At 38.5% G+C, this 13642-nt stretch overlaps 1 protein-coding gene across 3 annotated transcripts in view; it reads right to left on the reverse strand.

Annotated features, from left to right (window-relative positions):
- ccser1 (coiled-coil serine-rich protein 1) overlaps window positions 1-13642 on the reverse strand; it is a 136226-nt gene that overhangs the window by 85116 nt on the left and 37468 nt on the right. For all 3 annotated transcript variants that reach the window (XM_014986345.2, XM_014986347.2, XM_014986346.2), the window contains 2 exons: window positions 7592-7766; window positions 239-316 (listed from right to left, as the gene is read on the reverse strand). In XM_014986345.2, the coding sequence (XP_014841831.2) occupies window positions 239-316; window positions 7592-7766 (253 nt within the window). The remainder of the gene's footprint in view (window positions 1-238; window positions 317-7591; window positions 7767-13642) is intronic.

Raw genomic sequence — 13642 nt, forward strand, 5'->3', positions numbered from 1 at the left:
CAGCGACCACGCAGTCTGAATCTACGCGTCTCGTCTCCTGTTTGTGTGAAGTTTGATATCAATCATCGACTCATCTGCCTAAATGAATGAGCCACTGGCTCTGCACAGTGCCAAACAGCACCACCAGAATCTATTACTTATATTCTCACGACATGGCTGTTTACCGTGACAATTAAGAAAAATATGGCATAGACAGGCATAATGCAGAAACAGGATAAAATGGCCTACTTGTGATTACCTTTAATGGAAGTGACTTCTCACTGCAAGGACTGATGGGTAGGGACTGAAGGCTGCTGGCTGGACTCGTCTCTGTGCTCTGCAGAAACATTCACAAAAACATCAGAAAGGCATCAAAATTATCATGTGAAGAAATCTTCATAAAATTGACTCAATTTATGCTTTACTGTGTGAGGGAAGTGGAGCTCTCTGAATTATTTAGCACTGATTGAACTTTGTTTTGTTGTTAAACTATATAGCAGAAATTCTTCATCTGAAGCACGAATCTCTATACCATAACTGTTTCCCCAAATATCTGACAGACAATTTTACATGCGTCTACTGATCTCAGCTGGAGTCACTATTGATTCAACAAAACGTCAAGGTGGGCGACATGGCTTTTTTTTTTCTTGCTGTTATTTTACCGGGTTTCTTTCATTTTCTGGCTTCTAACGTCAAGCGTGATCAGATGCATTTTGGCAACAAACAACAACACAAGCAAAAACCAGGCAGAAAGCAAAGTCAAACACACATATACACCCACATGACCCATGCAGGCAATGGATGGACATGCACACTGAAGGACACATGCATTCACCGAGTAACTTATGAGTAACCATTACTTTAGAAGGATTAATTGCAGCATGCTGGACTTGGTTTAAGAGGATTTAAATCTCAGAGTTTTGATGAACTGCCTACACAAGTTTCTTTCATCCATGCAAAGTTTAGCAGGCTGATTGTTAGGTATGCATCTGTTTCAAGGTTTCTAAGGCGTTGGTGACGTAAAAAAGTACTTTTTCCAAAAACCATGTCTTATGAAACACGTCATGCCTAAAAATGTCATCATCCAAACAGAAAAGCAACCCAAAATCTTCATAATTCATAAATATGCCAGGCCTGTGTGTGGTCATTTAATGCATTCAGTGGGATGAAACAAAAATAAAGCAGGAGGCATGGAGCAAGAGACGGGCAAAAATGGCATCCATGAGAGACTCTTAACAAATTTATGAATGTTTTATTTCTAGCCACATTTTGACCCTTCTCAGATTAATACTGTATGTCGTTTGGTGGGAGATTACACTGGAAAAACATACTTTTTACAGCCAAATCCCCGATAATATAGTGCTTTGACCTACTTAAAATAAGTTGGGAGAAACACTGGAGTCCAAATCTTTGCAGGGTAAAAACTTGATGTTTTATTGGTTTGGCTGACCTTTTAGAGACACACACCTCCCTATCAGAATTATAGGTGTGCTATGGCGCCAGGCCATCAATGTGTCATCTGTGATCAATGCTTTTCCTTACATAGAGAGACAGCCGTGAACTCACTGACAACTACACCCACAGACACAGCATCCCTCCTTCCTTCCTTCTCCAACACAAACACATCCTCTGTAAGGTCACCTCTGTCCCACAGCCCTTAACACACAACTGTCCCTACAATTAGATGTGGCTCAGTAAAAAGCCTCTCAGATTTAAGAATTGGCTGCTGGGGAGCCATGAATTTAATGACTTGCACTGCACTGAAACTGAATGTCTACAGATGATGAATGGCTTCAGAAAGAAAAGCAGGTTTTGTAGTTAGATGCACACCTTTAATCACACACTCACGTCTCCTAAATCAAGAAGTGAAAGCCTTTAAATAAGAGAAGGGACATTCATTTTCACTCCCTCTAATTGACATCGGGGTTTTTATAGGACAACAGCGCCATTTTCAAAATATCAGGGTTATCATAGTTCCTGGGTCAAGATGGTAGAAAGACTAGACAGGAAATACTATGCTTATTAGCGAGCCTTTCTCCAGCACGGTGCTGGTTTTCACTTCTTTTCGCACCGTACCGCACACTATTTAGCTCTAGGAGTCCAGAGAAATGTTCACACATTGTGTACACAACTCACACATGTCAAAACTTCATACTTTCTGGGCTCACATTCCAAAATTGCCAATATTTTTATTTATTTATTTACCAATCTTAAAGAATAACAGTTACAGTATAAATTTACAACAAATATTTCTACAGTGGACAGGATTTAACAGTGGAACCAGCAAAAATGAGACACTGCAGAGGGTGGATAGTTGATTGGATGGATAAAAATATATATTTTTTCATCAATCCTTATCTAAATCAAACATAGAATTTATAAAATTATGAGAATAAAGTTATGTAACTGTTTTATTCTTGTGATACTACAACTTTATTATCATATTATTTCAGCTTTATACCCTTGCTGTTTTATTCTCATAATATTTTAACTTTATTCATAGAATTTTATTTTTATTTTCTATTTTTTTATTTCTTAGCATGTCCCTTTTATACTCCATCAAATAAATCTATAAACTAGACTTCCAAGATTGACCAAGAATTTTCAGAAAGCACCGGAACCCGAATGCAACAAACTTGTTCCTATAATTACAGAAAAAGTCAAGCAATTCTGCAGGGCTTAGAGTCAAACAACAGACTTTGGAACAGGTATGTCGGGATTCAGAACAATGTCCGGAAGAGCTGTGACTATGTACTGTAACAAATGGTACATCACACTTTAGTTAGAAACCATGGCTGACGTTGACAAATGGGGATCATTGTGTGAGGCTGCTTTTACGCACACACGAGACAGCAGCAGTTTAGAAATGTTCCCTCTGTGCAGCCAAGAGGATAAACTGCTGAAAGAGAAATAATTTAGGAGCAGACGGAGAATGGCTGGCCAAATGTGCAAAGTAAACACTAGGAATACCAAGAGGTTCAGCGATATAAGGCCTGTGGTCATTTTTGTGACATCATTAATTGTACTGATTGTGTCTGCTGATACTTTGCAAGATCTCAGATCCTGACATGTTTTTTTGTTTTTTTTTATTAATTTCTTTCAAAAATCCTATATTTATTTTAGAATTTAGATGTTGCACAAATTGATGAGTTATTAACAAGCTCCGGCATAACACTGGGCTGATAAGCTATATGTGTTAGCATGCTAACACTAGCAACAGTAAGCTCCGTCAATTAGGACGGATGACATAGTTTACAATTAATATCATGATACAGTTTGGGGTTATTGTGATACACAACATATGTTGCAGTATTTAAAATCTGCTCTTTCTTATCATGATAATGCTGTGGGCTTTAATAAAGCTGTGACCCAGACTATGACCCTCCTTCCAGCAACAGAACAAAAGCAACTAAGTCTGCAGCTGTTCTCCTTAAAAATCCAATGGAAGCGATTTTAAAACAGTTCAAACTCCAAAACAAAGCTGCAGTTTGGCAGCATAAAATGATAGGCTGGCAAACATAGCTTCAAAAATTAACAAATTAAGCTGCAGATTCAACTGACCAAAAATATTCTGTCAAACACATGAAACAAATGAAAACAATTGATACAGTCCAATGGTGCATGTAGGAGTGAAGAACTAAAACATCAGACAATTTTCAGTGTTCAATCACTGGAAGAGCAGTCTTTTAAACACAAGCCATGCTTCGTCAAGAAAACACTGCAAATAATGAAATAGCAGGACCTGACACAATATTATAGCACAGACACAAGCTGAGCACTGACACTTCAGAAAACTATTCAGGAAGGAGCAATTAGGACTGCAGCCTACTAGCACAAGTCATGTCACAGAAAATAGTACTTTGTACGTTTAAAATAAAACACTGTACAATGTGATAAATAACGTGGTGTAAAAGTCATTATTCTTTTGTCAGATTTTCAGCCAATTTGTAACTTTCAACGAAACCAATCAGTTTTAATGAAGACCAGCTGAAATTTCCAATCCAGGATGAAGCCCCGTTTGCTTACCATTTCTTCCTTGTCATCAATCTTTGACTAAGGCCTGCTTTTCTGTGCATACAAGACAGATCTGAAATGCGTGTAATCCTTATTGGTCGGTTCATATTTCTAACAGTGTCCTAATGTTCCCTTTCCTCATCTGGTAAACAACTTGTTGCTCTGGAATATTCCACGAGATCTCATCCGTAGAACAAAGAATGATAGATAAAATATGTCCAGCGTATGGCCAAGTGTTAGTACAACATATTTTCACTACTTTTCCTAAAGATTTCAATTTCTAGTGGACAAAACATACCACAATATACACTAACCCTAAGTGACTGACTCATTTTAAAGCGTAGCACACATTAAAATACTAGATGTTTCCAACACACCTTATTTATGCCAGAGAAGCTGAAACACCTACACAATGCAGGTGTGGTGCTTAGAAAACTAACACCAGGTGTGCAGGGAAAGAAGAAAGCAGCACTGACAAAAACAACCATACTATAGATATACAGCAAGAATACCAAACCAAAGCAAAGCACACACATTAAAACCCAAAGACCGTGACAGCAACATAATTTGCAAGTTAATGATGCAACAGAGAAACCAAAGAGGGCAAAGTGTCTCCTCTTTCATATTCATGTTCTGCTGCTGTGCACCCCTTCTCTCTTCTGCAACTTCATCATCCCTTTAGTTTATGTCACTCTATAAATTACTATTTCGTGTTTCTCTTGCTCCGTCTCTGTGGCCCTTGGAGAGAAAACAGAGCTATGAACAGCAAACAGATCAGGAGAAAGCCGTACATATGCCTCAGTGGGCTGACGTTAGCTGCTTTGATCTTTAGAAGATTATATAGGTATTGAAGTGTTTGTTTGTTTTTTGTTGTTTTGTTAAAAGCATCTTGCCAGGTTCTGGACCAAGTTGCTCCTTCATTTTTTTCTGTACCATGTCACACCCAGTCAAGGCTTAAACAGTCCAGCCAACTGAATTGTACCAATTTACAAACATTTTTTATACAGAATAACTTACAATTTCTTGTCTTTTTTTAAACTAACCTTTTTTAATTAGGTAAGTTAATAAGATCAGAATGACAGACTCCTAGCTATCATACCAACCAGGAAGTTACAGTTGAAATCAGAACTTTACATGCACCGAAAAAAGACACACATCTCACTGTCTGAAATTAAATGAGTCCAGATGTCTCTTGTTTTAGGTCAGCTAGAATTACCAAAGTTACTGCATTTCTATTTGCTAAATGCTGCAATAATAAAAGCAAAAGAATACTCTATTTATCTTGATAACTAAGTATTTTTACTGAATTGTGGAGTAAATATGTTCAGAAACCACATTGCTCAAGTATTCCTTTAGTATAAATTACATTTATTTTTCTGAAAATGTACACCTAACAATTACATTGCAGGTATAATCACTGTTTGGGTCAACTGGCTTTAAAGAAATATACCAGATTTTGATCCCTTCAGCAGACCAAAAGACCTATAAGCAAGCTTGCATTATGGGTGGCATATAACCCCATCTCAACGGAGAAGATATGAGTAGATTATAGCTTAGAACTTTAAATCATTGGCTGTCAAAGCGGGTACAAAGAGACCTGAAAGCTTCTATGACAGGGCATGTATCGTGTACAAAGTAGCATGTGGCAAACGTCTCACTTTGATTCACCAAAATAGTCAGGAATACAGATACCAAAAAGTGCAAATGCACAAAGTGGGGTAAGAAGCAAGACAGCTAGAACCTGTCTTACCACTCTTAAACATGCCTTTTTGTGATTTACTTAAAGGACAAAAAGGCATTAGATCAAAAAACAACATATTCAACAAACATATCTGTGTATGTTGAAAATATTTAACCATGATATGCTTTCCCCAAGACTTCTGCAAGTGTTTTTAAAACCTTTGCAGTGACGGAGTGTCCCCTGTCTGTATTTGTGATGTGATGTGTGGGACAGACCTGAGCCAAGTGAAACATGCTATGTTGTGTTATTATTAAAATCTAGTGATATGTATGAAATATGAAATAAATAAATTATCTGTATGAGGTGCATAATTGATACTGTTTATGTGGAAAAACAGAAGATCATAGAAGAAAAAAAAGTTATGTTTTCTGAGGGAGTATCAGTCTGTGGTGTGATTTTGTCTTAAACTGATTCAACTATGGTGTGACCTATTACCTATTATTTGTTTGATTTCAAATTACTATAAACTCACAGCCAGAAATATAGTCAATTCATTTATGCCTCTGTCATTTCACATAAAAACTCAGATTTCCCTCTGGCATGGTTTGGGCAAAAATGCAAAACTTAAACCACATTTATCACTTATGAAACTGCATAACTGGTAGTGGTGCATAACTACAATTAAAATCTTCAACAACAAAAAATTAAAAAAGATAATTATGTTCCTGACAGAAATTGGCACTAAATCTTTTTTTTTTTTTTGTCTTCATCCATTTAAAGACTCACAAGACTGCATGAGTAGGCAGTTAATACAAACCTATGGTCTGCATAGTTAAACCTTGCAAAACTACACTATTGCAACGTGTCAATGCTTTACTAAGTGACCATTAGCATCAATCAAACCTATAGTAATGTGAAGGTAATTTTATTGAATTTCAAACATTCATAATCAGATGGTTTCATTGCCTGAGGTAAAGCTAAAGCTCTAAATAGACATTTAAGGAGCAAAGTTATAGTCTGTAACTGGATGATTTATGCATGCATTGCCTGCATGCTTGAGAACACAGAAACAGTATCATGGCAGGCACTTAAAGACATATCATAGCTTCATCCTCTGAAACGCAAAGAAAAGATTAAAGAGACAATGTAAAAATAAGGAATCCACTTTTATGAGATTTAATAAAGCTGATTAATCGAGACAAACAATTGAGAGAGTGCTAGTTTTGAAATAAATTTATGCCAGTAAAAATAATAATGTGATGCTTTTAGAACCTAATCAGTCCAAAGTAGAGCACTTAGCTTTTTCACATTTTCTCATGTCGCAACAATAGTCTTCAATGTATTTTATTGGTGGTTTTATGTAAAACACAAAGACAAAGCAGCAAACATTTTCTAAAGTGGACAAAACATGCAGAAATAAATATGGAGAAATTCAAGGATTTCTAAAGATTTTGACTGTTTTTGCCACACTACATGTTCAAGACTATTGAACAACTTTTATCAACAGACAACAATAACCTAAGGCACAGTTTTTAAATGGTTTAATTTCTTAAACTATTTAACAATTAGCTGTCTAAACCAAACTTTCCCACTGTGCAAAGGAGAATCCCAATGTTAAGTCATTAATTTTCAGAATCTTTTTTTTTTTTTTTGCCAACAATTCCATTATTCAGTTGCTTGACCCATAGGATTAAGCAATCACTTAAAAATAAGTTGTCTGAGGGGACAATAACTTTTTCACCGAGGGCCAGATTGGTTTGGAAAGCTTTGTTTCCCGTCAGTAAAACGGATAGTCTCTTCAAAACTGCATTTCATATGAAAGTTCTGTGATCAGGGAATGATTACTTTTTGGCAGCACTGTAAATCCACATCAAATGTGACCATATACTTGTTACTGTGTGAAAATACATCACCCACCTCCTGTAATGTCCTTCTCAGTCTTAAAAGCAGGGTTTTGACCGCTGTGCATTCCTGCTGCATCAGTCTGAGCGGAAGGCTCTCCAGCCCCGGCGGTAGAGGGTCGTCATCCTTTCCTAAACCAGGCCCCACGCTACATTCAGTGGGCAGCAGACTGGTTGGTCGACTCAGTTCCCTGGAAAAGAGGCAAAGAGAAGTAAAAAAAAAAGTAATAATAGCATGAATCAGCGTGAAAACAGGATCATTGACCTGGCTTCAGCTCTCCCTGCTGCTGTCCTTGTTGCCATTGGTGAGCACTGATAGTGTAGATGATACATTCTACAGTAATGTGGCGATACCAGCTGTTTTGTGGTATCCAAGTAATTCCAAAAACCCTATGTGATATCGTACGTGACCAGTGAAAAAGGCACAGACATCGTCCAATTGTGTGACTGTGTGTGTGTGTGGGGGTGTGTGTGCGTGTGTGTGTGTGGGGGTGTGTGTGTGTTCAAAGAGCTCTCTCAGTAGAAGAGATGTACACAAGAAACTTTAAATACGAGGTTTATAGATAGTCCAAAAAATCTTTCTAAAAAAGGCACATTTGTAAAACCTGATGACTAATTAGCCTCCAAAACTCTCTACAAAGTGATAACACTTTAAAGCTCAGTCAAATTCACTCACTTTATCACAAAAAATTCAACTTAACTACTGTTTTAATTAACTATACCATTTGAAAAATACTGTGTTAAAATTAATTGGGTTTCTTGAGCTGATTTTTGGAAGGTTGCGGGCCACCACCGTAGAGGAGTTGTTCACCCTCTTGCTTGGAGCAAATAGTTATTAGATTTGAATTTCAGCTTTCAATTTTTCTTTACAAAGTTTTCACTGTGCATGTGGATTTTAGGGATGCACCCTTTGCACCCTATGCCGATCTAATAAAAATCCTGACCTGCTGATTCCGATTCTGGCAGATACCAATTTTTTTTGTCTAAAATGTTGCTAAATGTAGCAAGAAAATTGATGAGTTGCCAACAGTGACATGACTATTGTTAACTGCAAACATACAGACCTGAACTGCTGGGCCGGTCTGCAACTCAAACCTCACGCACAGCAGAGCAGAAGAAGATAACAGCTGGTTTAAATACCTTTGCCGAGGTAGATAAAATTGGTGGTTAAGATCGGTTTCTCATGTAAAAATCGGCTGATCACCGATTTCCCAAAATTAAGGAAATTGGCATTGATAAATCGGTGTATCCTTAGCGGTTTTGGTGATCAAATTGTGTATCGTACTTTGATAAATAAGTCGAAAGATGCTGGGAGTGTTATTTTCCTATGAATCATCTTACTATACCACTGAAACAAAAGACAGATACACAGAGGTGTAATGGGTGTTTAGTCAGCTGCTTTATTAAAAAGGATTGAACTTTAATTTTTTTAAAACATCAAACTAGAGGTGTAAGAAAAGCATACCGACTGTGTACATTTCATGATGCGTTTTTTTTTCACATGCACATCAAGAAACTGGTTAAAAAACAAAACAATTTAATATGCTGACGTGACCTTAATTTATGCATTAACAACTCCCAGTTAAATTGTGATACTTTGACATCAGCATACATATCTCCACTTTTTATGACATTTTGAAAAGGTGAGCTGTGAAATACCACCTTCCTGTCTGAAAAAGCACACAGACACCCTCTGAGTTCATACTCTGCATAACAAGAGAGGGTGGAGAGGGAGTGATTGCAGTAAAAGAGGCAGTCAGTAGCACGTGGAGCTCTTTATCATCAGGCGAGCATGTTCGCTTTGACTGATGGCCATTTAGAGGAGGGTGAGAGGAGATGAGAGGCCTTCTGTCTCATTCTCCCAGAAAAATGACCAAGTAAACAGCGGCAGAGAGCGTTAAGTCAGACAATAAATTCTGCTGGAAACTCAATTTTTTTAGACCAAAAGAATATCACAAAAATATCAATAACCCGAAATAATTCAGAACTGTATATTCTGAAAAGATGGAACTGCTTCGACTTGCTTTTGTCTTTACCAGATCTCCAAGTTATAACGTCTCCTTTTTCTTTAAATCTGCAACTCCTCCCAAAGCAAGCCCCACCCAACCCTGCTCCTCAGCCCTTGTCTACCAACTCTTTAGCTTCCCCTTAGCCCATTCGTCCCCCGCCCCCTCTTGTCGTGACAGCCACTCCACTGAGTTGATGCAGTATCAAAGCTTCAGGTCGCCCTCTGGGGATTCTGCTGAGCCGCTCAGACAAATGTCGAGGAAACAGGCAGCCTTTTGAGGACAGGTGAACGGTGTCTGTCAAGAGGCTGTGGGTGTTTTTGTCCCCACTCTAAAACGGTAATGTTTGTAGTGTTTTGATCCTGTTTGACATCTCTGGATAAGGTGAACTATCGGCGTGTTTTGTTTTTTTCTCAGTTGCCCCACATGCTATTCAAGAGGGATGAGTTGAGCAAAAATAAATGACAAAAGATCAGTCAGTTATTCTTCTCTCTGAGCGCTGCGTCAAATAGCAGAGTGCAGCGCCAAAACAAAGTTGTTTTTTTCCCCCTTTTCTGTCAAAAGGTTTTGTATTTTGTCTTACTGCATGTGTAGGTTTCTCAGAGGGTAACACATTTACCCTTTGTCTGACTTTTACAAGGTTTTGAAGTTTTATTTATTTTATTTTTTTCTGTAAATAACACTTCAAATTCTCCTGATAAAATAAATTCAGCTACTTCATGACACTTTTTGTTAGCCGTCTTAGTGTTGCAAATTATTTACATGAGGGAAACTGTAAAAAAAGACAAGGAAAACTCATTACATTTTTTCTTAATTCTTATTCATTACTGCCCAGAAATTAATAATAATTTTATTGCAGCACAGTAAAACACTTAAATTAGACAACAGCTCCTGAAATGTCACTTTTTTCTAATTGTATCTCACACATCAGGTTTTATTCACACATTAACTGTTTAAACATTTGAGTTAGATTGTACGCAACATAGCAAGGATGGTTTATTGTTATTCTACGACTGAATAGTTCAAATATATTAATCTCTTTTAAGACTTTAGTGACTTAAAAACTTGTAAAGCTCAATCGTTGTTTTTTAAAGGTAAATCTGAGGCTGTTCTCTTTGATGCGTCTGAAAACAGATTTTATTTAGGGGTGTCAAGTTAGAGGATGTTGAGTACAAACGAACAACACACTTCAGATTTCAGTGTGAAAAAGGTTTTTACAACCACACATCATTTTCCCTCACTAACACAGATAAGTTGTGCTTTGTGTTCTATCACATAAAAGTGTTTCAGAATTAATGTAGCTACTTCCACCTTCTCTCACATTCCTACAAATTTTCCATTTCAAAATCCCATACTCTTTAGACTCAAATTTTCAAACTTAAGGTTTTTTTCACACTTATTTTGCGACTGTATTTGAAGAGGGTAGAGACAGACAGACGGACGGACGGACGGACGGACGGACGGACGGACGGACGGACGGACGGACGGACGGACGGACGGACGGACGGACGGACGGACGGACGGACGGACGGACGGACGGACGGACGGACGGACGGACGGACGAACTCATTAAGAGAACGACAAAACTTTAAAACCAGTGGTTAATGTATAATGACAGCAGCAGCTTTGGTAAAGAAGAACATGCTGTTTGTGCGCCGTATGAGCACACTTGCATAACAGCTGCTGTCTGGGGAAAAACAAACTGGTGAAATATGGTGACTCATCTTCATGTTGGGGCCAAAACTTGCACATCACGGATATCTCAAAGACTTGGTTCCCGGTTGAAATTCCCTCCAGGAGTTTTAAGCGAATCAGTATTGTGTTCTGTGAATCTGTGGGTGCACGTGCATCCATGCATGTGATTTCTGTGGTCTGTAGTTACAGGGAAGACAAGTTATTTTCCAGCTAAGCATGAGTTTCATCTGTGGGTAATTACCCCACACATACGAGCACGTACACACTCACACAAAGGGAAGTGCAGCAAACAGTAGAAGACAAGTCTGTTCAGTGATGATAGATGCTATACAGGCAGGGAGGCCGTTCCTCCACTCAGGGTCATCTGTCTTTTCACTGTCATGAGCTGGTAGCCAGACACTCTCACTCTATTTCACGTTTTCTATAACTCTCTCTCTCTTCCTCGCTCGCTCTCTCTGTCTTTCTCTCTTACACACACACACATACACACACACACACATACACACGCATGCACACGGTCACAAATACACACACAGCACATCTGCAAAGCATGTGATTGCTGGGAATAGGACTCGGTGAGAGTAAGCAATTAAGAGATTATAGAAAGTCCTAATTTGAATTGATAGATGAGTATGTTCTATTACACCAGCTAGTGGCAGAATCTGGTACTACTTGTGCATGTCCAAGTGCAGTTAAAGTAGTGTTTCTTTTGAAGTTTTTTTTTTTTTAATATTATTCAGAGAAAGAAGAAAGAAAAATAAAGAAATGTTTTTTTTCTAGTGCACCAATTTTCTCTAAAAGTGTGCACCACTCTCTTTAATCTTTCATTTTTTTTGAGGACATGCATTTTCCTCTCTCTTCTCTTCATTTCCTTTTTTTGTACTCTTCTATACATACAAGGTTTTTCTGCCCATTCTCCAACTTCCACTGTCCTCTCCATCCATCTGACTCACTCCTCTCAGCAGCCATTTTTCAACTGCTGTGTTAGAAGTGATCCATTTCACCCAACCTGAAAAAGCCAATTATCTGCCTTTTTATGACTTTCAATATTTTACCAGTGTTTTATTACAAGGCTGTTGGCTCTTGGTGCCGACACCTGAACACACACACACACACACACACAGACACACACAGGCAATAAACAACACATGCACAGCGAGAAACACATACCTATATGCATATTTCCAGGTCTCGGTTTCCATAATATTCAGTTGATGAATAATGACTTCATGTCAAACAAACCGCGGGGGATTCAGGTGTGTTATCTTTAGCAGCAGTGAGAAACACTGGACTGCAACTTCGTCAGTCATCAATAAAAAAAGGACACTGTCTCATGGATGATAATTGCAAGGGACACTTAAACACTGAGGCACATTTAGAAAAGCACTCGGTCTCCCCTGCCAAATTTTTCATCATTAAACATTACTGACAACGGCGGACACGTTTATGAGGGGGAATCCAATTTGTGTGTATGGCTGTGCTCATGTGTGAAATGCAGACATCTATGCCTGCGCAAGAGTAGTACAACCGTATAGCACGGCTATAAGAGAATGATCACCCTCATTTGTCACTCCTTCTTTCCACCTGACAGAAACGGCGCAGTCATCTGCATTCAGCACCTGAGGCTACGGATGTTTAATGCTGCCATTAAACTCATCTCCGACATAAAGTGCATCTGTGACTAAAGAGTGAGCACAAGCCGAGCTCCAGGCAGTGAATCTAATGGTGAATTCAACTCTCCAGACAGAGAGAGGAAGAAAATTTTAAACTAATGTTATATGGCAGGGTTAAATTTCTGATTAACCCTAATGTCCTCTTTGCTTTCCCATGCATTCTGCACACCGAATCAATGCGTGTTTTAAACGAGGTCCACGAAAGGCTTCCTGAGTGTTTACTTTGCTCTGGCAAAGCCTATCATCTTCAGAGACTGTCAACTTGTCTAACCACCACACTAGCCTTGAAAGAGGAAGGAAAAAAAGTTGCCAAACATCACTTCAATACAGAATTGTCCCCATTTGACAGTTAAATTGTGCATCCCCGAGTTTCTCTGAATGCAGCATTATCCTGCTAAGACTCAGGACTCGAGCCAATCAGAGAGCTTGTTCTGTGAGTGCAGAGCAGGTAAGAAACTCCCGAGACACATCCCCCTCCCCACCCTCTTATGGGACATGTGGTAACAAGAACTGCTTTTCAAATTCCTTGAAAATATCCTTGATGGACTTCTCGGAAGAGCGAGAATAGCTTCATCCTACGTGGAGGTCACTTAAATCTTCCAACATGTCCTCGACGTGAATATTCCCATGATAAATGCTTGCAACTTACTTGTTATGTGAATACGTCCGAGACGTTTCTGCAAACCTAGATTA

The sequence above is a fragment of the Poecilia mexicana genome, unplaced genomic scaffold (genome assembly GCF_051168715.1).
Source record: "Poecilia mexicana isolate PSO_F unplaced genomic scaffold, ASM5116871v1 scaffold_9, whole genome shotgun sequence".
In the NCBI taxonomy this organism is placed as follows: domain Eukaryota; kingdom Metazoa; phylum Chordata; class Actinopteri; order Cyprinodontiformes; family Poeciliidae; genus Poecilia; species Poecilia mexicana.